Source organism: Vipera ursinii (assembly GCF_947247035.1).
Source record: "Vipera ursinii genome assembly, chromosome: 8".
In the NCBI taxonomy this organism is placed as follows: domain Eukaryota; kingdom Metazoa; phylum Chordata; class Lepidosauria; order Squamata; family Viperidae; genus Vipera; species Vipera ursinii.
In genome coordinates, this window is record NC_139519.1 from 9,017,485 (window position 1) to 9,039,710 (window position 22,226).

Sequence of the window (22,226 nt, forward strand, 5' to 3'; positions counted from 1 at the left end):
CTCAGTCTGGATGGAAGGTCATTTTGGGCAAACTTTGCCTCTGCAGAGCACAGAAAGACAACGATTTCTCAGAGACAACCAACAACAACTTTTCACATCCATGCGATCCAGGATAATTCTAATCAGGAGGGCAAATATCCTGCAAATATCTCAGCTTCAGGACTTCCTGCCTGGTTTCTACTGGCCAGGCTGGCCACACCAATTGCTGCAAACAGTGTTTGGTAGCCAGGTCCTGCCTCCAGAAGTTGTGGAGGTTTTCAAGAAGAGATTGGACTACCATTTGTCTGAAATGGTACAGAGTCTCCTGCTTGAACAGGGGTAAAACTAAATCGGACTCGAAGGCCTCCAAAGTCCCTTCCAACTCTGTTATTCTGCCAAGGCCAGTTTGGATGAAATCCAGGAGCAGTCCATTGGCCCCACAGAAGAAAATGAGATACGAGAATGTTGGCACTGCTGCTGCTAAGTAGCAAATTAAAGAATAAAACGGAAGATAAAACGGAAGAATATGGAGGGTCCCTATCAACCTTGGCTCTGTTCCCCTAAAGCAGGGGTCTTCAAACTTGGCCCTTTTATGACTTGTGGACTTCAACTCCCAGAATGCCTGGCTGAGGAATTCTGGGAGTTGAAGTCCACAAGTCATAAAAGGGCCACGTTTGAAGACCCCTGCCCTTCAAAACACGGTTGAACTAACTTCGTTAGTTGGTCAACTCTCAAGTACATCATACAAGATTTTTTTTAATTAACCTGGAGCATACCGGAAGAAGCGTAAACGCACCACATTTATCAAAAGCCAATCGGTGCAAAAAGTGACCATTCCGTTTAAGTGACTACCCACAACAGATTTAACCGATATCACAACCTCGCTAAGGGACGAGAAACCCCTGCGTTTTAAACTTGATGAATTGGACTTGGGAGTTCGGCCTAAAATGGAATTCCCATCTCTGACCTGCGGTATTAACAGGGGTGTGTGTGTGTGTGTTTGGCATTGCAAATCCGTTACTCACCTCTCTGTCGTTAGAACAGCCTCCAGTTTTTTACTTGGTAAAGCAATTAACATATAAAAGCAGCTGTGCCTGTGAGAGAGAGAGAGACAGAGAGAGAGAGAGAGACAGAGACAGAGACAGACATAGACATACACCCTTGCACAGGAATCTCATAAAGCAGGGGCCTTCAAACTTGGCCCTTTTATGACTTGTGGACTTCAACTCCCAGAATTCCTCAGCCAGGGCTGGCTGAGGAATTCTGGAAGTTGAAGTCCACAAGTCATAAAAGGGCCAAGTTTGAAGACCCCTGTCATAAAGACTAGTGCAGGGGTAGGCAACCTCGACTCTTTTAGGACTCATGGACATCAACTCCCAGAATTCCTGAGTAAGCATAGCTGACTCAGGAATTCTGGGAGTTGAAGTCCATGAGTCCTAAAAGAGCCGAGGTTGCCTACCCCTGGACTAGTGCATTTAGCTAATGCTAGTGCGGGCTTGAAGGCCCACAGATAACAAGTGCTTATTATGTCTTAAAAGGTGCACGTATACTGGTTTGATATAAAATGCAATTGCTTAACTCCTTTCTGCAGCAACGCCCCCCCCCAAAAAAAAGTCCTGCAAACGAGCCCCCTCCGCATCAACTCGGCTTTAACAAAGCATTGCAGAACCGCCCCGCCCCTCTCCTGTCGCTCCAGCGCCTCCGACTCGAGTCCCCGCCCCCTTTCCCCCTCCCCGCCCCGCGCTTTGATTGGTTACCCGGCAAACGAAGGGCGGACCAGGAGGCGAGGGGGGGGGGGGGCGGGGAGAAGCAGGGAAACAAAACAAACGAACAGAAAGAAAACAAAACCTCGCCGACTAGAGCGGCTTCTAGGTCGCACTTCCGGAGAGCCGCGGGGGCTGACGGGAATCCCCGGCCTTCCCGGAAGAAGGTGGAGCTATAGCGGCCCGGCTGCGGGGGGGGGGCGGGCCGGGTCAGGGTAGCAGGTGAGCACACACACACACACACACACACACACACACACAGAATAAAAATAAAAGGAAAGGAAAAAAAGAGCAAACAGATTTACATTTTTTTTAAAAAAAAACGTGTGACGTAGGTGTGTTGGGGTGTATTGGATGTACAGGACGGAGAGCTGCACCTGGGCACGGCTTGCCTAGCCGGATAGGTGCAAATGGTCCCAGGTGTTTTTCAGGAGAGAGGGCGGAGGGCCCGTGGGCCAGGAAGAGAGGGGCCCTTGGGGGCCCTTGGGGACTGGAGAGATCCTTGGGAAGAGGGTGGGGGGTTCCTCAGGATGAGGTAGGGGCTGGCTGTGACTTTACAAGGGCTTGCAAATGGTAGCTCCAAGCTCACCTTGGCTGATCCCAGCTAGGGGGGAAAAAAAAAAGGATGATCCTGGTCAGTGTTTTGATGGGAGTTCTTGGGACTCCAGGCTAGACTGGAAAGTGAGTGGGTGGGTGGGTGGGTGGGGAGGAACCCACCCCAGAAGCCATCAAAGTCAAATGAGTTCTCCAGGGTAGCTAAGACAACAGTTACGGGTGCCTGGATGTTTTCTTTGGAAATTGAGCTTGACAACGGGCGGTGAAGGGAACTGGGTGTTAAGACAGAGTGGGTGGGAGTGGAGGTTTTGTTTTGCTTTGTTTTATTTTTTATTTTATTTTCATTTTATTATTTTATTTTTATTTTGTTTTATTTATTTTATATTATTTTATTTTATATTTTATTTTATTATTTTATTTTTATTTTATTTTATTTATTTTATATTATTTTATATTTTATTTTATTATTTTATTTTTATTTTATTTTATTTATTTTATATTATTTTATATTTTATTTTATTATTTTGTATTATATTTTATTTTATCATTTTATTTTATTTTATTATTTTATTATGCCTTGGAGATGGTGTTTACTCCTGGTAACTTCCTGGACAGCTCCCTCCAGTTTTCTTAGCCAGAGGTCGGAAGTGGTTCGCCATTGCTGCTCCTTCCTAGGGCTGAGGAAAAGGGACTGGCCCAAGATCCCACAGCTGGCTTTGTGCCCAAGGTGGGACTAGAGCTCATGGTCTCTCAGTTTCTAGCCTAACTGCTACACCAAACTGACTCTCCTTATATTATTTTGCTAATAAATAAGTGGTTACTTTAACTTGCATTCCAGTTCTATGTATTTTGTAATGAAGACTTGACAGTTGATCCCTATAGGGGGACTCCATTGCTTGGAATCCAATTCTTCATCAGTCTAATTCTGTTATTAAACATTTCCCCTCATAGGGTCTGAGCTAACAGAAAGGATATCCAAACTTTTCAACATTGCAGCTAGATTTGTATTCCATTAAGTATAGCATGTTGAATAAATCACCATTGGTTAGCTTTTTAACTAAACCAAAATCCAAACCACCATATTCTGGCTTACTACTAGGTGAAAAAATATTGTGTATATATTTATTTAAGGATCCTTAGAATTACACTGCCCATCCCCTACTAATACCTTTTGAATGATATTTTAATTGGCAATATAGAAAAGGTCCTATAGAATTTTATGCTGAAAAAATTAATTGTCCATATTCTTATCTAGTGACAAGGGAAATGGTAATAACAGTAATACTAAAACTATGCGTTAAGAGTAATTACTTGAACAGCTTTTGGCTCAAGTACAAAACATCCATATTTCATTTTCTTTTGTGGTAATTCTTACAAGAATTTATTGAATGTTTACATAAGATATAATTTTTGCCACAGAAACCTCAAGAATCAGAGGAGTGGGAAAGTTTATCATGTGACTGAGATAAAAAATGGACATTTGTTACATAATATATTTGCAATGATCCTTAATCCCATGTATATGGCTAATACTTCCTAGATGACTATCTGTTGTTGAATATTTCAGAATCATTTATTTAACTGGTATATGTCGATATTCCTTACTGGTATTTTAATTATTGGACTTTTTAAAATAAAAGTAATAGTTTATTTAGAATGCTGTTTTTTTTCATCATGCCATAGATGAAGTAAACAGATTCCAGGCAAAACATGGCCATCTACAGCTGTAACATATTCCTTGCAGTAGCTAGGACCAGGTAAGAAATGAAATCTTGATAACTGTGGGATATGTCATTATTTTAGATCCTTGAATTTCATCCAAAAAGCAGTAGTGATAGCTATTTTCTATCATGAAGGAAGTTCATGAGTTTTTATTTGATTACTAGCTTCAGTCAAAATTACATGGCATTGTATTAAACATTCAGTGGATACTGTAAAACAGTTGTATTGATTTAAGCTTAATAGAAAAAAGCAATATCGGGTGTATTGTTTTTGATCATCACTGGCACACTGATAGCATTCACCTATGTAGTTTTTTCTTTTTGTGAAATATAAAAAAAAATGGGATCTGGACTAAATAAGTATAAGAGCTCCTGCATTACGCTGTGTGGTTTGATTAATAAAAAATCCGTAATTTCCTCATCCTCAGTCATCTTAGAGCTGAGAAATTACAACCTGTATCCAGTTGCAAGCATGGTAAATACAGTAGCTATGACTGGGGCTAAGAAATGCAATCCTTAACCTGTCCTAGCATATCTCCCATGTAACCTGCATCTGCTTAATTGCTTTGTTTTCCCTTCCCTATCCCATCCCCCACCTCCCAGTTTCAATCTTATATCAGTTTAGCCCAGTATTTCTGAAGCTTAGCAATTTTAAGGTGTATTCAACTCCCATGCTGCCTGCTGGCTGTGCAATTCTGGGAATTGGTCCACACATGTTAAAAGTTGCCAAGGTTGGAAAACATTCATTACTTCTAATGAAAGAAGCTACAGGTCATAATGCCTCTGTGAATATAGGTAGTCCTCGACTTACAACAGTTTGTTCAGTGACTGTTCGAAGTTACAACGGCACCAACAAACGTGACGTATGACCATTTTTCATGCTTATAACCATTGTGGCATCCCCGTGATCAGGTGATCAGAATTCAGACGCTTGGCAACTGACTCACATTTACGACCGCTGCAGTGTCTTGGGGTCGCATCATCCCCTTTTGCAACCTTCTGACAAGCAAAGTCCATGGGTCAACCAGATTCACTTAACAACCGTGTTACTAATTTAACAGCTGCCGCAATTCACTTAACAACGAAGGCAAAAAAGATTGTAAAATTGGGCAACGCTCACTTAACAAATGTTTTGCTTAAGCAACAGAAATTTTCAGCTTAGTTGTGGTCGTAAGTCAAGGGCTACCTGTAAAACGTCTCAGTCTGAGAAGGCACTACTAGACTTCTCTGCATTTCAAGATCAGATCTTGAACGCCTTGCAAAATGGATCTCTCACCATCCTTGCTTGCAGCAGTGATTGAAACTCTTTTCTCTTCCAGAGGGTCATGCCTGCTGGTACACTCCTGTTGTTCCCTGTTCTCCTCATCAGCTGCACTTGCACAACTGCTGGACTCCCACCATAATGGAACATTCCTGAAGGACTCTGAAAGCCACCAGCTCCTCTCCAGTTCACCGCAGGGAAATGCTTGGCCTCACTTGCTAATTAGACCTATGCGGATGTTTCACACGTCAGCTTATTGGCATCAGGACAAACCTCGCCCTGAGCCAAGTACTGTAAGAACAAACCACACTCCGGCCAGCCCTCCAGAGAAGGCCGCCGAGACCGTCAGGAGATCGCTCTGGCAGAGGATCGTAGACGAACTGAGACACTATTACAACGGATTCCACTTGCTTTGGATCGACACAAAAGTCGCTGCTCGGATGGTCTGGAGACTCTTACATGGGCAAGTCCTCACCAGGCGAGAGAGACGAAGGGTGAGTCCTGGCTGGCTTTGGGGAGCAGCCAGCAAACTAGCCACTGCGCGGGACTAATTGCTTCCTCTTGAGTGGACAGTGTTCAGCAGCGGATTCTTATTCGCTGGGCAAATAAGAGAGATCAGGTGACTTTACAACCCAGTCGATCCGATGGGCTGAATAAGGGAGAGCCAGGCATTTTGCTTGGATTGTTCCTTCATTCTTGTTCATTTCCCCTGCTTTGCGGGATTAGAGCATCAGGCCCAGAAGTCAGTTTCTCCTGGGATTCAGGAGCAGAGTTTCAGCTTGCTTCAGAACATGAGGCTCATTCCTTGGTGCCGTACAGGCAGTCCTCAACTTATGGCCGACCTTATGACCGACCGCCTAAAAGCTACTGACAAGCTGGTTCCGACGCTCTGCTGTCACCCCCTCCTCCAGTCACGTGGCCACATTGGGGGCATTTGGCAACTGGCTCACATTTAGGGCCCAAAGGTGCTTTTTCAGGAGTCAGCTGGATTTTCTTGTTTTTCCTCTGAAGACGTTTGACTTCTCCTCCAAGAAGCTTCTTCAGCTCTGACTGGATGGTGGGGAATGGGAGGATTTATACTCTTTGCAAACAGCTGGTCAAAAAGAATGCAAAGGATGGAAATCCTTCCATTCCCCACCATCCAGTCAGAGCTGAAGAAGCTTCTTGGATGAGAAGCGAAACGTCTTCAAAGAAAAAATAGAAAGTCTGGTTGCCTCCTGAAAAAGCACCTTTGGCTCATCCGTGACCTAGATAACTGAGAATCTCAATAGGCTCACATTTACAACTATTTGCATTGGCCCGTAGTCATAGTGACTGCAATTTATGACGGTTTTGCTGGAAATCGACATTGATTTCTGATTTGGGGCAAAAACCACCCCGTAGAGAACAGTGAGTTCACTTAACAACTGTGGTGTTCACTTAATGACTGCTGCGAAAAAGGTCCTAAAATCGGGTCCAGTCACAGGGCATCACACTTTAGAACCTTTACGACTTAACGACCGTATTTGCCAGGCTCAGTTATAGTCATAACTTAAGGACTTTAGCAGTGAATTTGGAATCCTTACTTGCTGATTACTCATGTGTCCCCTTTACGTGTGACTTGCTGCGTGGTGTAAGAGACCGTGTGTCTCCATCATAAGCTCCCAAATGTTTCAAGGTCCGGTCTGGGTCAGTCCCTGGGACCAGAGGTTTAGTTCTCCAAGCTTTTGACTGGTGCTGGAGCCCACCCACAAGTCTGAAACCTCTGGTCCCAGTGACCGACCCAGATTGGATCCTGCAACACTCTCCTGGGACACGTAGATTTGCCTTCACCCAAATGTTTGATTGCGGTAACACATCACAGTAAGGCCCGAATCCATCTTCTCGTACAAAACAGAAAAGTGGTTGAGTAAAACTGTTTGACTTTATTTCTTAAAACAAGCAGGGGATGCGGCCAGCAGGCTCTTCTGCAGATGAAATGTTGGCACTCTGAAATTAAATTGGCAAAGTGCTTGCTTGGAGCAAAGCTTCTCCTGCTCTTTTTAGTGGAAAGGAGAGAGATTCAGGGATGGTTGTAAGCCAGTATTTCGTTTACTTGGTTTTGGTTTAGTAATGTTATACGACAGACATGTCAAACACAAGGCCCGTGGGCCGGATGCAGCCCGACATGTGGTTCCATCCGGCCCGGGGACCTGCTCTGAAAAGAGTGAAGGACTGGCCCGCTGCACCTCGGCCCGGCCCAGGCCGACCGGGCACTGATCTACAACTTGGTTGCATCCATCAAAGCCAGAACACGCTCAGCGTTAAATCCACGGGGCAGCCCCACCCCACCCCACCCCCCTGCGTGCACGCGCAAGCAGAATCCAGTGTCCCTGCTTGCTGTCTTGTCACGCATGCTGACTTCACCCAGGATGCTGGCGCTGGCCGTCTGCTGTGCACACACTCGGGGTGGGGCAGAGGTGGCAAGGCATCCTAGCCACACCCACCCGGCCCCCGGAGGGCAACCACAATGCTGATGTGGCCCTCAATGAAATTGAGTTTGACATCCCCGTTATACGATTTCAGCATGGTGGCTTATTGAAACACGTTTACGATATAACCATGCCTTAGGGCCGGGGTAGGCAACCTCAGCTCTTTTATGACTCATGGACTTCAACTCCCAGAATTCCTGAGCCAGCTGGCTCAGGAATTCTGGGAGTTGAAGTCCATGAATCATAAAAGAGCCGAGGTTGCCTACCCCAGCCTTAGGGCAATGTATGAACAGTGTCATGTTTCTGGCTCGTGTTTCTGTTTCTGCAGCTGATGAGAACATCAGCAGACCTTTTCCGGTTGCTTCCCTTCTTGGTGTTCATCATAGTACCCTTCATGGAATTCCTGTTACCTGTATTTCTGAAACTCTTCCCTGAGATGTTGCCTTCAACCTTTGAAACGGAATCTAAAAAGGTCAGTTTTTCAAATTTGAAAAAAGCTCCATCTTTGGGTCCAACTTTGACATGACGCCTATATGTTAGGAATTCTTTGCCTCCAGCATCAATACCAATCTGCACGTCCGGAAGAATTAAATCTCGGCAAGAAGTGGAGAAGGACGAGAACCTAGGGTGATGCAAAGCTCTTGAATCATTTTGATGTGTTTATTTTTCCTCTTGCTCAGACAGAGGCGCCTCATGCATGCTCCCTCAGACAGCACGGAAGAAGGGTGAAATGAAAGGATAACAAAATAAGCAATCTGGGCGTAGCATAGAGGAGAACAGAGCAGAATGATCTCGTTCTGTGATTTGTAAAGATTTGCATGCGAGATTCTCTTCATTTCTCATCTCTCCTCCTACCTTTTCCTATTGGTATCCTACGATTTATCACTTGTTGTTTGTATCCTGTGATTGATGATCTACGACTTACCACTTCGTTGTCTGTATGCACATGGAGAGCTTAAGCACCGAAGAAAAATTCCTCGTGTGTCCAATCACCCTTGGCCAGTGAAGAATTCTCTTTTCTATTCTCTCTTCCTATTTTATTCTAAAATCCCAGAGATAATTTGGAATTAGAATGTATCACAAAGGCACCTTCAACGACAGCTAGGGAGTGTATGATGGTCTTGGCAAATACAGGTAGTCCTCAGATTTATAACCATTCCTTTGGTGAGCATTCAGAGTTACAGTGGGACTGGAAAAAGTGACTGGCTGGTTTTTTTCACGCTTACAGCTGTTCCAGCCTCCCTGTAATCACGTAATCAAAATTGGGACGCTCCAGCAACTGGCGTGTATTTGTGACGGTTGCAGAGTCCCAAGATCACGTGATCCCCTTTTGCGACCTTCTGACAAGCAAAAACAATGGGGAAGTCAGATCCGCTTAACAGCTGGGTCACTAACTTCACAACTGCAGTGATTCATTTAACAACCGGCAAGGAAGGTTGTAAAATGGGGCAGAACTCAAGCACTGTCTTGCTTTAGCAATGGGAATTTTGGCTCATCTATGGTCGTAAGTCAAGGGCTACCTCTACTGTTTCAAAGAGGACTAGAAGAGTTTTAAACACCTTTAAAGCATTTTAGGGATGGGGTATTTTGAAAATACACATTGCCTTGAAGCTACACTTCAAGAGTATCTCTATGGATGGCTCTGAAGTGCAGAATAGGTAGCAGTATCTATCTATCTATCTATCTATCTATCTATCTATCTATCTATCTATCTATCTATCTATCTATCTCTATCATCTATCTATCTCTATATCTCTATATCTCTATCTATCTATCATCTCTCTCTCTCTCTCTCTCTCTCTCTCTATCTATCTATCTATCTATCTATCTCTCATCTATCTATCTATCCACAAAAAAGAGCCTTGGTGGAGCAGTGGGCTAATGCCTACTTAAGTAACACCAGCTGCCTGCAATTAGTGCAGGTTCGAGTCCCACCAGGCTCAAGGTTGACTCAGCCTTCCATCCTTCCGAGGTAGGTAAAATGAGGACCCAGATTGTTGGGGGCAATAAGCTGACTTTGTAATAATGCCGCTTGGGGGCCCCCGAAAGACCTAATAAGCAGGCTTATACATAGAATGAAGGCTACTGCTAAGCACATTGATTTGTGCTTCTTAGATTGTAAGCCGCCCTGAGTCTTCGGAGAAGGGCGGGATATAAATGGGATTAAAAAAAATGGAAATACCTGTTGGCTCTTTGTCTCCCTTTTGTCCTTTTTGATTTCTCTCTCTCTCTCTCTCTCTCTCTCTCTCTCTCTCTCTCTCTAATATTCTCCTTCCCCCCCCCCCCCCCCCGCTTTCCCAGGAAGTGGTTTGGTGAAAAAAGATAAAGAGTTTTCCTTTGGCCGAGAATGGCAGGTGACTCATTGCTCTGTGAGAGAATTCCTCACCTTTTTCATTATTCTTTGCACTAAGGAGGAAAAGCAGAGGAAGAAACTGAGTGCCAAGTTGGAGCTAGCCAAATTCTTGCAGGAGACCATTGCGGAGTTGGCCAGAAGAAACAAAGCCAGCACAGGAGCAGCTACCCAGCTGTTTTCCTCCTACGTTCAGAAGGTACGTTTCCCTCAGTGAATAGGAAAGCTGGAGCCCTGGATCTTTTTAAGCTTCATTTAAAGATTGCCGATAAGCTTTAAAAGTCTCCCATAAGGTGGAACTGTTTAAACCAGGCGCCTCCGACCTTGGCGACTTCTAAGACTTGTGGACTTCAACCCCCCAGAACTCCCCAGCTAGCACGAAGTCCACAAGTCTTAAAAGTCGCCAAGGTCGCACACTCGTTTATACAAACGAAAGTGAAACATGAAAAATAACCCTCTTAAAAGTTTGATGCAGCCTCAAACAACGTCTCTGATTTCATGTCTGATCTTGATGCCGATGGAGGTTCTCAATTCATCCAGGTGGCAGCTGTCCCCAATTGTGCTTTTTCTTGGTGCTTTCTTTGAAAACCTTTTTCACTTCTCATCCAAGAAGCTTCTTCAGTTCTGAAGAACGTTTTCAAAGAAAAGAAAAAAAAAACACCCCAAGAAAGTCCAGTTGCCTTTTGGAAAGAGCATCTTTGGGACAATCTACAAGCTTATACAGGCAGTCCTCGTCTTAGAATTGTTTGTTCGGTGACCGTTCAAAGCTACAACAGCTCTGAAAAAAGTGACTTGTGAGCATTTTCCAGACTTAAACAACCTCTGCGGTTTCCCATGGTGATGAGATTAAAATTCGGACGCTTGGCAACCGGTTTATATTTATGACGGTTGCTGTGTCCCAAGATCATGTGATTCCCCTTTGCCGAACACCTGACAAGCAAAGCCAATGGGGAAGCCGGATTCACTTAGCAACTGTGGCAAGAAAGGTCGTAAAATGGGCCAAAACTCACTTAACAAATGTTTCACTTAACCAGAGAAATGTTGGGCTTAATTGTGGCCATAAGTCGAGGAGTACCTGTATCTGAAGGGGAGAATTAGGTGGTTTTAATTGACCTTAGAAATATCATTATAAGTTTGTCTTCTGCAACTTCACACCATTGTGTGGGGCTTGTAATAATTTTAAGTGAACGCGTTTATTAGGAGCTCTGCATCTTCCTTTAAGAGAGCTCTCTTGTCCAGTTTTCTGAACAACGATGAAAAAGGACAATAAATCCAAACAATGAAAATGTATTTCGTGCTGCCAATAGCTTTACATTTGCTATACCAGTAATAACACCAGGAAAATGCAAAGTATTGGGAAACAATATCAAGGATTTAAAAAGACCAAAGATGAAAGGTTGCCAAATGCTGTATCATTAAAATCAGTGGCAGAGAAGACAGATTTTACTCGCTGTCTTGAGGTAAAATGATAGGAACAAGCTTTTCTGTCTTGGAGGAAACATCTTTAATTTGGGCAGCCTTATTATAATAGAGAACACTAGCAATGGGTTGGGGAGACTGATTCTGGAGTCCTCGTTGATGGTGTCTAGGTTCGACATAGCGGCCAACAACCCAGCACCCAGGAAATCGTGCAGTTTTCCAAACTGTTTGAGGATGAGCTGACTCTGGAACACCTGGAGCGGTCCCAGCTAGTCATCCTTTGCAAACTGCTGGAGTTACAGCCCATTGGCACCAACAACCTCCTCCGTTTCCAGCTTCTGATGAAGCTTAGATCCATCAAAGCTGATGACGAGGTAAGGAGATGCATCTGTCCTTCGCCAAGAGCTTGGAAAGCGCTTCTTTAATTTAGTTACCGAACGTAACTTTAAACTCAGAGAGTTTAAAATGCCATGGGTCCGGCAGATGAAACTCTTCAAAAGAACTTCCAGGCGTGGTTTACCTTAGGGCAGGCATGTCAAACTGCTGGCCCGCAGGCCAGATGCATCACAACGAAACCGCGCCCTCCCCATTGCCGGCAATGGGGAAAAAGTCGCGATATGTCACGTGACATCACGAGTTTGACATGCCTGCTTTAGGGAATCTTTTATTCGAGAAACAGAATGGGCACTACATAGTTGAAACCAGAAACTAAATTCCCCTCCCCTGGATACAAAGTAACAAAGTGCAATTCTGTCCTCCAATAAACAGTCATAAATCACATTCCCCAATTAGCTTGAAGTGCGGATTTTCTCCCCAGCTCTCCAGCCCCCCAAAACACTTATCAGCTCTGGGCCCAATGTCCTTGGGTTCCCATGGCCGAGTTATTATTGTTATGACTAGCTGGACTCTCATCCACATTCCCCCTCCCGGCAGCAACTAATTCTAAAAGCAATAGCAAAAAATGGCTGCATTTCCATCTGTTGTCAAAGCAAGAACATCCCATGTTAGCAGCGTTGACATCAAGGATCTTTCCTCATTTTAACTCATAATATAACAGCCCTGAGTGGTAGATTAGGTTGAAAAACCACAGCTGGCTCACGACCCCTTGATCAGTGCTGAGTTGAACCGGGATCTGTAACTCAGTGCCAAGTTTGAAAACGTGTGTGTCCAAACCGTGACATTTGATACTTTAATTGTAGGTGGATATTGGAGCTGTATGTTGATATCTGCAGAGAGTCCTTTGAGATATAACACTGATGGCTTAAGGGCCTTAAGGCCTAGGTTGCTGGTGCTTTGGAAAGAGACAGTGAGGATCATCTAGTTTGACTTTCTGTGGGTGCAGGAAAACCAAATAAACCATCCATGAATCCAACTTCTTCTAAGATAGCCTCTCAGTCTGGTCAGATCCCGATTGTAAATGAAACAAATTTAATTTTGGTCATCTATACTTATCTCACTTATCAGCAAATCGATTGGCATCCTCATCTTTCACAAGGAATCCACTTGTAACAACAACAAAAAATCAAATCTAAACTGAAAAGGTCTCTGCCTTAAGAACTCGATAACTTAGATTCTGAATTGAAAGCAGTTGCTGACATTTCTTCAATCTTATTCCATTTCTGTTCAAAAAACATTAAAGAAAACTCCACAAAAAAAAATCTCATTTTCAGTTGAAGTTGCATGACAAGAGCATTAGCAATAAGATAATAAGCAATAAGAATCTAGAGCAATGGTACTAACCGCAATGAGAGGCATCATGAAAAGTACTAAATAGGAAATTTGCTTAGCAAATTAATGAAATAAGGTAGGAGAAAGTAGTTTAATATCAAGGCAGATATCGCAAGAGGGAAAATAAAGGCTTTTATACTAATTAATTAGCCTGTGTAAGGATTCTCCGAGATAGAATTAATATTGTTAGGTTGAATCAGCCAATGAATTTTGATTACATTCCCTCCCTTGTCATCTGTGACAATAAATGCAGTTTATAAGTTTTTATTGATTTATTTGATGAGCTTATCTTGAGATGATTAAAAACTAGGTTCATAACCAAGCAGGATATTGTTAATCTGTCATCTTCCTTTTAACCAGCTGATTGCTTAAAACATGTACAGGACTAAAATGTCAGCATATGTGTCTTCTGAGCCTTGCTGTAAATATACAGATCTAATGAAGCAGAGCTATATTTTGCAGTTTAAAATCTTTGTTGTTAAAAAGAAAGCTACTTTTAAATTCTGGTCAAGCTGGTCAAGAGAATGATGCTGGCTAAATTTTGCACGTTATTGGCAAGAATTAAGTTATTTAGATCCCTTATAAAATGGCAGTAGCCTAAACGGGGTGGGAGCCTTGATGTTCTGAAATGATCCACCTGATGCTGGTTTTTGCTCTTTGCTGTCTGTAGATGATAGCCAAGGAAGGTGTTAATGGCTTGAGCGTGTCTGAGCTGCAGAGTGCATGCAGAGCAAGAGGAATGAGGTCATTGGGCCTTACGGAGGACCAGCTCAAAGAGCAACTGAACCAGGTAAGTTAGGGATGAGGGAGGAAAGGAAATTGAGCCTGAGTCCAAAGGGTGCTTCCTTGTCCTGATTGGGCGGAAACCACAAGTCAGACCTCATCTCTCCCTCCGAGCATCTGTTTGGGATGCTTCAATGGACCAGGCTAACCTTTTGAAAAAAATGTTTGTTTTTTTTTTGCAAAGGGCCCATGTGGTATTTTAACACCGCCTCTACCAACCTGTTGCCTTGCAGAAAGGCAATCACTTCCTCTTCCAAACCAACCTCTGCAAAAATGGGAAATGTTCACTGATCCGGAAGAGCACCACATGGGAGAAGGTTGCTATAAGAGACAGCAGGTCTAATTCTGCAGCCAGATCTCTCGTTGGGCTGACTGGTCCAGAACGAGATTTGAAAATATTCCAGTTGAATTTTACGGAACCTGAGCCGTCGTTCCAGTTGCGCTGAGAACGCAAATGGAGCAGATGGGAAAGAGGCTGCTTAACTGGGCATCATTAGTGGCTCTCTGCAAGTTTTGAAAGCAGGTTCTTAGGATAGAGTGCTCTGCTTGCAGGAAGCTCACTTTCTACTCTGAGCAGTTAAACCTCAAGTGGGTAGCTCAGGCCTGGCAACCAGCAGCTTTGGAGTCAGACGTGGTCTCCACGCATGCAGCCAGTTCAACCTTTTCAGCAAGACGGTGTGGCTTTCTTTTGGGCTTTTAACTCCATCGAGCATACCTAATGATTGTACTTCTTGCAACCTAAAAGGTAAAGTTAAAGGTTTCCCCTGTCCAGTCCGGTTTGACTCTAGGGCAGGGGTGTCAAACTCGTGACGTCACGTGATGCGTTGCGACGTATTGCAACTTTTTTCCCCATTGCTGGCAATGGGGTGGGCGCGGTTTCGGCATGACGCATCTAGCCCGCGGGCCGGCAGTTTGAAACCCCTGCTCTAGAGGGTGTTGCTCATCTCTGCTTCCTAGCCGAGGGAGCCAACATTATCCGAAGTCACTTCCATGTTTGTGTGGCCAGCATGACTATACACCGAAGGTGCACAGAAATGCTGTTACTTTCCCAGCGAAGTGGTACCTATTAATCTACTTGCATCTGCATGCTTTCAAACTGCTAGGTTGGCAGGAACTGGGGTAAGAATGGGAGCTCACTGTCCGTGCTGCAAACATTGACATGTTTTTGCACTGACAATATAAGAGGCAGCCTTTTGTTTCAACTGCTTCACTTTGAATCACAGAAGGGAGGGAAATGTCAAACGGCTATTTTTAGAAGCTAAGAAATAGCCGCGCACAGAAAGGGATATGAAACTTCACATGTAAAACTAATTGGATAATGTGACTTATGACGTGTAAATAAGGGTGGGAATTGTGTATGATACGATGGGCTTAGGGGAGGAGAATTCAGATTCTGGCATCCATCTGTGAGTGCCGATGCTGTGTTTCATTATTAAGACTTTTTAGATAAAAAAATGCCTGAATTTTGTTTGAACTGTCTCGTCAATTGGAACCATGACACTCACCCTGTCAGGCTGTCCGCTTTCCAGTGGACAAGCTCAGCACCAGAGAGCCAACTTGGTGCAGAATGTAAAGGAAAGTTCTTGCTAAAGAAAAAGGAGGGGTTTTTTTTTCCTTTTGAACCCTCACGTCTGAAAGTTTCAGATTTGCAAAAGTTTAATTTCCCAGAAAGTTGCTCTGAACGATCTTTCTCCTCGTCTCTGCTGTACAGTGGCTGGATTTGAATCTCAAAGAAAAAGTTCCTCCTTCGCTGCTGCTGCTTTCTCGTGCCTTGTACTTGACAGACCTGAGTCCCAAACCGATGGTGGTGAATACAACTAAGGTGAGCCGGTTTTGTAGCAATGTCTGTCAAACAAACTTGGCCTCTTTCCTGATGGGGGAGCAAGACTAGGAAGCAAGGGAGAGCAGCTTCTCCTTGCTTGGCCTGGGAGAGGAGCCTTGGATGGTGCAGTGGTTAGAATGCAGTATTGCAGGCTAACTCTGCCCACTGCCAGGAGTTCGGTCCTGATCAGCTCAAGATTAACTCAGCCTTCCATCCTTCCAAGGTCGGCAAAACGAGGACCCAGATTGTTGGGGGAAAGATGTTAACATTGTAAACCACTTAGAGAGGGCTGTTAACAGTGGTGGGATTCAGCCAGTTTGCACCAATTTGGCAGGACCGGTAGTTAATTTTTTGTTGCCCAAGCCCAGAATGGACTTCTGGAAGCAGCATCCACACAGACAACCGATTATTTACATATTTGAATCCCACCACTGGCTGTATGGAGTGCTATTGTTCTGTCCCAGCCTACGTGAGTCCTTGTTATGCTTACAAGGAGAAACCCCTCTTCCAACAAGCAGGCAGGAAACCGCAAGAAAAACCAACCCCTTTTATTATTCACAGACCTGGGTCAATGTCCAAGGAAAACAAACACAGTTCACAGAAACTTGATCCTCAACACGAACGGTTGCCTTTGGCAACCAGTACTTCCCACACCTTCTCTTTATAATTCAGCCTATAATTTAGGCGTGGCTTCCTAATGCCTTCTCCTTTGCCTTTGGAGCCGCCCCATTGCATTCCTCTGTCCTGGTCACTTCTCTTGCCGGTGTTTTTGTGCATCCTGGATATTTTCCAGCTGTAATTCATGACTGTCTAACTCAGACTCCCAGCACAGCTGTGTCTCAGCCTGAGCACGAGTAGAGGGGCCAGGCTCCTCGTCATACTGTAAATTTTGGAGGTCCTCAGAGCCTTCCTCTGACTCTGATGTCACTCCAGGCCCATCTTCCTCCTCACTTGATTCCTCAGACTCTGCTGCCGGGTCCACTGGCTGGCGAGGAATCACAACAGGTATATAACAATAACAACAAGTTTATTGTCACTTTGAATGTACACCAATCAGCATACATCAAAATGAAATTTCGTTGCGTACAGCTCTCAAAGGGCCACCACCTCTGATATACACTCCTTGTCCATGGCTTCCAGTTGAAGTTTCAGATTGTCCATTTTAATCTCTCGGGAGCGAACGATGGCAAAGAGGACAGATGGAAACGGAGCTCCGTGCGGATTAGCCCTCAAATTAGATGGTATTCCTGCACGACAACCTCGCCTCCTTTCCTTTTTCTGATCCTGACTCTTCCACCTTTTCCTTAAAGAGGAGAAGTCTTAAGTGCTATTGCTAAGTGTTTGCTTGGCATCTTCCAGATGTGCCGATTGTAGTCAGATGTCCTTGGAGGGTACATTCACTGCAGTGCAGTGGGTTTGAGAAGAAAGAAAGAAAAAAAATCTGTTAGAATAACAGATTTCCTTCCTTTACTTTAAACCAGCAGTATATTTCAACCAACTTAACGGTACAACAAATCCCAGGAGGCTTTCATGTTACCATGAGCATAGCAGAAGGTAAATCCAGAAATTTACCCCACCCCCACCCCCTAAAAGACTGCCCTTGTGAAAAATGGGATGTGGAATCATAGGATCAGATTTTGCTTGTATGTACAGTAAAGCTTCCGGGAGCCTAAAAGAACTCCTGTCCTTGCTAAACTTTTAATTAAAGCATGTACCATTTGAGCTTTGTTGATAAACTAAGTAGACTAAAGAAGATCACGGTGCTTTTTAACCACGGTGTTCCATTGGGCTTTTGTGGTGTCTAGGTTTGTCTTAACCCAGGCATTTCATTTGTTCTTCAGCCTCTGAAGAGTGAGGATGCAGAAACAGATGAGGAGGAGGAGGAAGAGGAGGAGACCTTGTTGGATTCTGCCCCCAGGATTCAGGAAAGGAAGGTGAGAAACTGGGGTGTCTGTTTCCAGCTGTGCCTATTTTGGAGCCCTTTGTGTCCTCTGAGCTTGGTGGTTTGCTTGGAGACATTTCATTACCCATCTAGGTAGCAACATCAGTGCTAGAGGATGTGGTGTCTGTTCCCTATTTATAGTAGCTTACCCTGCCAGTGTTGGTGGGGTGTGTGATTTTTTTTTTAACTAGTTAGTTCCTTGATTGTCAGGGCCTAAGAGCCAAGAAAGACAGGTGACATTGCTTCTGAGCAGTGTCTTTTGTTGTTCCTCACCTACAGACAGAAATCTAAAACAACTGTTTGCATCACTACGGATATACTCTGGGAACAGTTAGGGAGGAGTATAATAATAATAATAATAATAATAATAATAATAATAATAATAATAATAATAATAATAATAATAATAATAATAATAATAATAATAATAATAATAATAAATAGGGTCTTCGTAACCCTCTTCCTCCCAGCCGTACTTTCCATGCTTCACTGCCTCTTTGCCCTCCTGAATGCGGCCCCTCCCTCCTGGGAATCCAGACTACATTCCACTTCAATTAGGGTATTTTTTATTTTTGCTTGATAATTTGCCTCCTTGGTAGTTTCCTTGATTAAGCTATTGTTTTCTGCTTGCTTGTTGGTTTGTCTGGTGTTATTCCCTGCTTCTCTGGGTGTTGCTAGATAGAGAGAAAATGTTCCGGTCTTCTGGTTTCCTCTTTAGCTTTTGTCTCTTTTTGAAGAGCGTATAGTTTATGTCTGTTTGTCTGCTATGGAAGAACTGTGGTCCATCAAAAATCGGCTCGTATCCATAGTTTTTCTACCAAATCCAGACTGTAATAGAAATGAATAGCCAAGTTCTGAGGGTCCTTGGTGTTCTCTTCTTGTTGTTGTTTTTTTGCCGGCATTTCATTACTCCAAATGGGTAACATCATCACTGCTTGTTGTTGTTAGTTGCGAAGTCGTGTCCGACCCATCGCGACCCTATGGACAATGTTCCTCCAGGCCTTCCTGTCCTCTACCATCTTCTGGAGTCCATTTAAGCTCACGCCTCCTGCTTCAGTGACTCCATCCAGCCACCTCATTCTCTGTCGTCCCCTTCTTCTCTTGCCCTCAATCTTTCCCAGCATTAGGCTCTTCTCCAGTGAGTCCTTCCTTCTCATTAGGTGGCCAAAGGATTTGAGTTTTAGCTTCAGGATCTGGCCTTCTAAAGAGCAGTCAGGGTTGATCTCCTCTAGGACTGACCGGTTTGAATGCCTTGCAGTCCAAGGGACTCGCAAGAGTCTTCTCCAGCACCATAGTTCAAAGGCCTCAATTCTTTGGCGCTCAGCCTTTCTTATGGTCCAACTTTCACTGCCATATATTGCAACTGGGAAGACCATAGCCTTGACTATACGCACTTTTGTTGACAGGGTGATGTCTCTGCTTTTTAGTGTGCTGTCTAGATTTGTCATGGCTTTCCTCCCGAGGAGCAAGCGTCTTTTAATTTCTTGGCTACAGTCCCCATCTGCGGTGATCTTGGAGCCCAGGAAAATAAAATCTGTCACTACCTCCATTTCTTCCCCATCATCACTGCTAGCCATGCTCTTTCTGCTAGCAGAGGAAGGCAGACACCCTCCTTAATTTTAAGAACGTGGGAATTTGGAATATGGAATAATTCAGCCAGGGGTTTCTGATTCTGGAATAGCAGTCTGTTATAGAGTTTAGCTGACTTCATTTCTTCTTTCCCTCTATTTGGAAGAATGAAGAATGTGTATTGCCTCCAAAGGACAAATTATCAGTTCCTGAAATGTCAGTCAAGCCTCCTGTGGGAGAGGTGAGTTTTACTTTTTCGACAATACTCTTGGCCCCATAGTATGCAAAAAAAACCCACCCCTGAATATATGGGGAGAATATATATCTACCCTAATGCCGCTTGGTCTGGAGAGTGAGCAATGCCGCTGTGCTGCATTCTATTCATTTAGTGACTATAAAAGGTGACGTATGATGGTTTTCACACGACCATCGCGGCATCCCCACAGTTCACGTGACCCAAATGCGGGTGCTTGGCAACTGGCATGTATTTATGACGGTTGCGGTGTCCTGGGGTCACCTGATCGTCATTGGTAACCTTCCCACCTGGCTTCCGACGAGCAAACTCAATGGGGGGAAGCCAGATTCGTTGAACAGCTGAATGATTCGCTTGGCAGCTGTGGCCACAAAGGTCGTAGAATGGAGCAGAGCTCACTTAATAGTTCTTTGCTTAGCAAAGGAAATTTTGGGCTCAATTGTGGTCATAAGTCAAGGACTATCTGTGCAGCGCCTTGCCGAGTGAGGTCCCATGCGTTACAAGATGGCTGAAGAAACCAAAACTCATGAGCGGCAAACTTGCCCCATAAACGTGTGTGAACCTTGGCGCTTTGTAACCTTTTTTGTTTTGACAGCAAGAGACAAATCTGAACTCTGCTGCTAGAAAGGTTGAAACGATTGTAGCGCAGGCGCGCTGAGTGTGAATCATTTTCGGGCACTATTACAAAGTTCTCCTCTGATTAGACGAACATCAACACCCTACTAGATCGTAAACCTATCTTGTCCAGATTCTGTTTGCAATTTAGGTTCTCGTGAAAGGTCTACCAAAAGGGGGCACGATGGCTCAGTGGTTAAAAGACGCTGAGCTTGTTAGCTGGAGAGCTGACAGCCTGGTTTGAGACCCGAACACCATGCGATGGGGGTGAGCTCCCGCCCGCCTAGCAGTTTGAAAGCATGCAATTCCTGGCGGTGGAATTCTGGGAGTTGAAGTCCACAAGTCGTAAAAGGGCCACGTTTGAAGACCCCCTGGTGTAGTGGTTAAGGTGCCAGCCTAGAAACCAGGAGATTGTGAGTTCTAGTTCCCTTTGACAGGAAAGCCAGGAGAGTGACTCTGGGCCAGTCGCTCACTCTCTCAGCCCAACCCCACCTCATAGGGTTGTTGTGGGGGGAAAAAATAGGAAGAGGCAGGAGTATTAGATATGTTTCCCACCTTGAAGTGACACACAGATGTATGGGGGGGAAAAGATAAATTAAAAGGGCAGTAATTGTCTCCTTTGACCTTCATTACTCATATTTGCCCGTTATTCTTTTCTTTTAAAAGACGAAAATAGAAGCACCCCGGAGTAGCAAAGCCAGCGCCAATGGTGTCTAGTCCCTTTCCACATAAAAGAGCTGGATCCTCAGGGAACACACACACACACACACACACACACACACCGCGAAAGCACTACCCTTGCAACTTACAACTCGTCGGCAGCTTTCGTCATCCAGATCCTTCCTTTGCCCTGTGAAATCCAGTTTCTCCAGACTCGGTGACCATATATCAAAGGCCGGGGGGAAAACCACTTTGCATCCAGGGTGAAGACTTTACATTCGTGAGACATTCGTGTAACTTATTATTATTTTGTAAATATGTACATAATCCGCAGACTAGACCAGTTGTAACCTAATGCAAAACGGTTCCCATGAAGGTGTGCAATTCCTTAAAACTTCTTGCGATCTATTTTAATTTTGTAAAAAAAAAAAAAGGACCTCCTTGCCGCCCAGAGACTTTTTTTTTTCTTATGAGAAATTGTAGAAAATTGGGCTGTCCTCCCCTCAACAGACAAGACTTGAATTGATTTCACGGCGAGTTCTTAAAAAGACTTACTTTTTTAAAAAAAGTAGGTCCCTGGGGAGACCTTTGTAAATGGTCTTGCAAAAAAATAAAAAATGCAGCCACTCTTCCCCAAGTCAAACGAGATGAAAAGAAGATGGACGGCATTTTCCTCTTAGTATGCAAATAAAATGGAAATCGTCTGTGGTCCAGCTGGCTTCCTCCTGTCACGTATACATGTATACAGGCTGCCTTTCCCTCATTTTTTACCAATTGGTGAAAAGACACACACTCCAATGTGATTTTCTCTTGTTTCAAAAGGAGCATAGTTACACTAAAACACAGAATTGGACCATAAACTCTATTTAAATAGAGTAAGTATCAATTGAAGTATGGATTAAGTATGGATTAAAACTCGCTCAGGCACATGCTATCGATAATTCGATTATTTGTAATTTCATTGTCTTTGTTAAATTAAATTGTGGGTGTTAAATTAACCTGTAACCAGTGTCTGTCTGAATTGGGGTTCTAAAAAGCAGTTTATGGAAGATCTTTCTTGTTGGGCCATACTAAGAAAACTTAAGTTTAGGATACTATGACCAAAAAAAAAGAGATAATTTTACCGTGCTTTGCTAATGCTCTCTGTAATGTTATATTTTTTTTTTATTTAATTCCATTTATATCCCGCCCTTCTCCAAAGACTCAGGGCGGCTTACAAGCTTAGCAGTAGCCTTCATTCTATGTATATGCCTGCTTATTAGGGCTTTCACACACACACACCCCAAGCGGCATTATTACAAAGTCAGCTTAATTGCCCCCAACAATCTGGGTCCTCATTTTACCTACCTGGGAAGG

The 22,226-nt window shown here is 43.9% G+C and overlaps 1 protein-coding gene across 1 annotated transcript; it reads left to right on the top strand.

Moving 5' to 3' along the window:
* The first annotated feature begins 1,975 nt into the window (after positions 1 to 1,975).
* On the top strand, positions 1,976 to 21,869 carry LETM2 (leucine zipper and EF-hand containing transmembrane protein 2). Its single transcript, XM_083368461.1, has 11 exons — positions 1,976 to 2,423; positions 3,981 to 4,054; positions 5,338 to 5,773; positions 8,058 to 8,201; positions 10,141 to 10,278; positions 11,669 to 11,872; positions 13,897 to 14,016; positions 15,721 to 15,831; positions 17,673 to 17,765; positions 19,509 to 19,583; positions 20,877 to 21,869. The coding sequence occupies exons 2-11, from the start codon at positions 4,008 to 4,010 to the stop codon at positions 20,925 to 20,927; spliced, it is 1,419 nt and encodes a 472-aa protein (XP_083224587.1). The 5' UTR covers positions 1,976 to 2,423; positions 3,981 to 4,007; the 3' UTR covers positions 20,928 to 21,869.
* The last annotated feature ends 357 nt before the right edge of the window (positions 21,870 to 22,226 follow it).

Excerpts from the sequence above, each read along its gene's own strand:
- LETM2 (XM_083368461.1), top strand. The coding sequence starts at position 4,008 with ATGGCCATCTACAGCTGTAACATATTCCTTGCAGTAGCTAGGACCAG. Across the intron at positions 4,055-5,337 it reads CTTGCAGTAGCTAGGACCAG|AGGGTCATGCCTGCTGGTAC; the intron begins GTAAGAAATGAA and ends TTTCTCTTCCAG. Across the intron at positions 8,202-10,140 it reads TTGAAACGGAATCTAAAAAG|GAGGAAAAGCAGAGGAAGAA; the intron begins GTCAGTTTTTCA and ends CTTTGCACTAAG.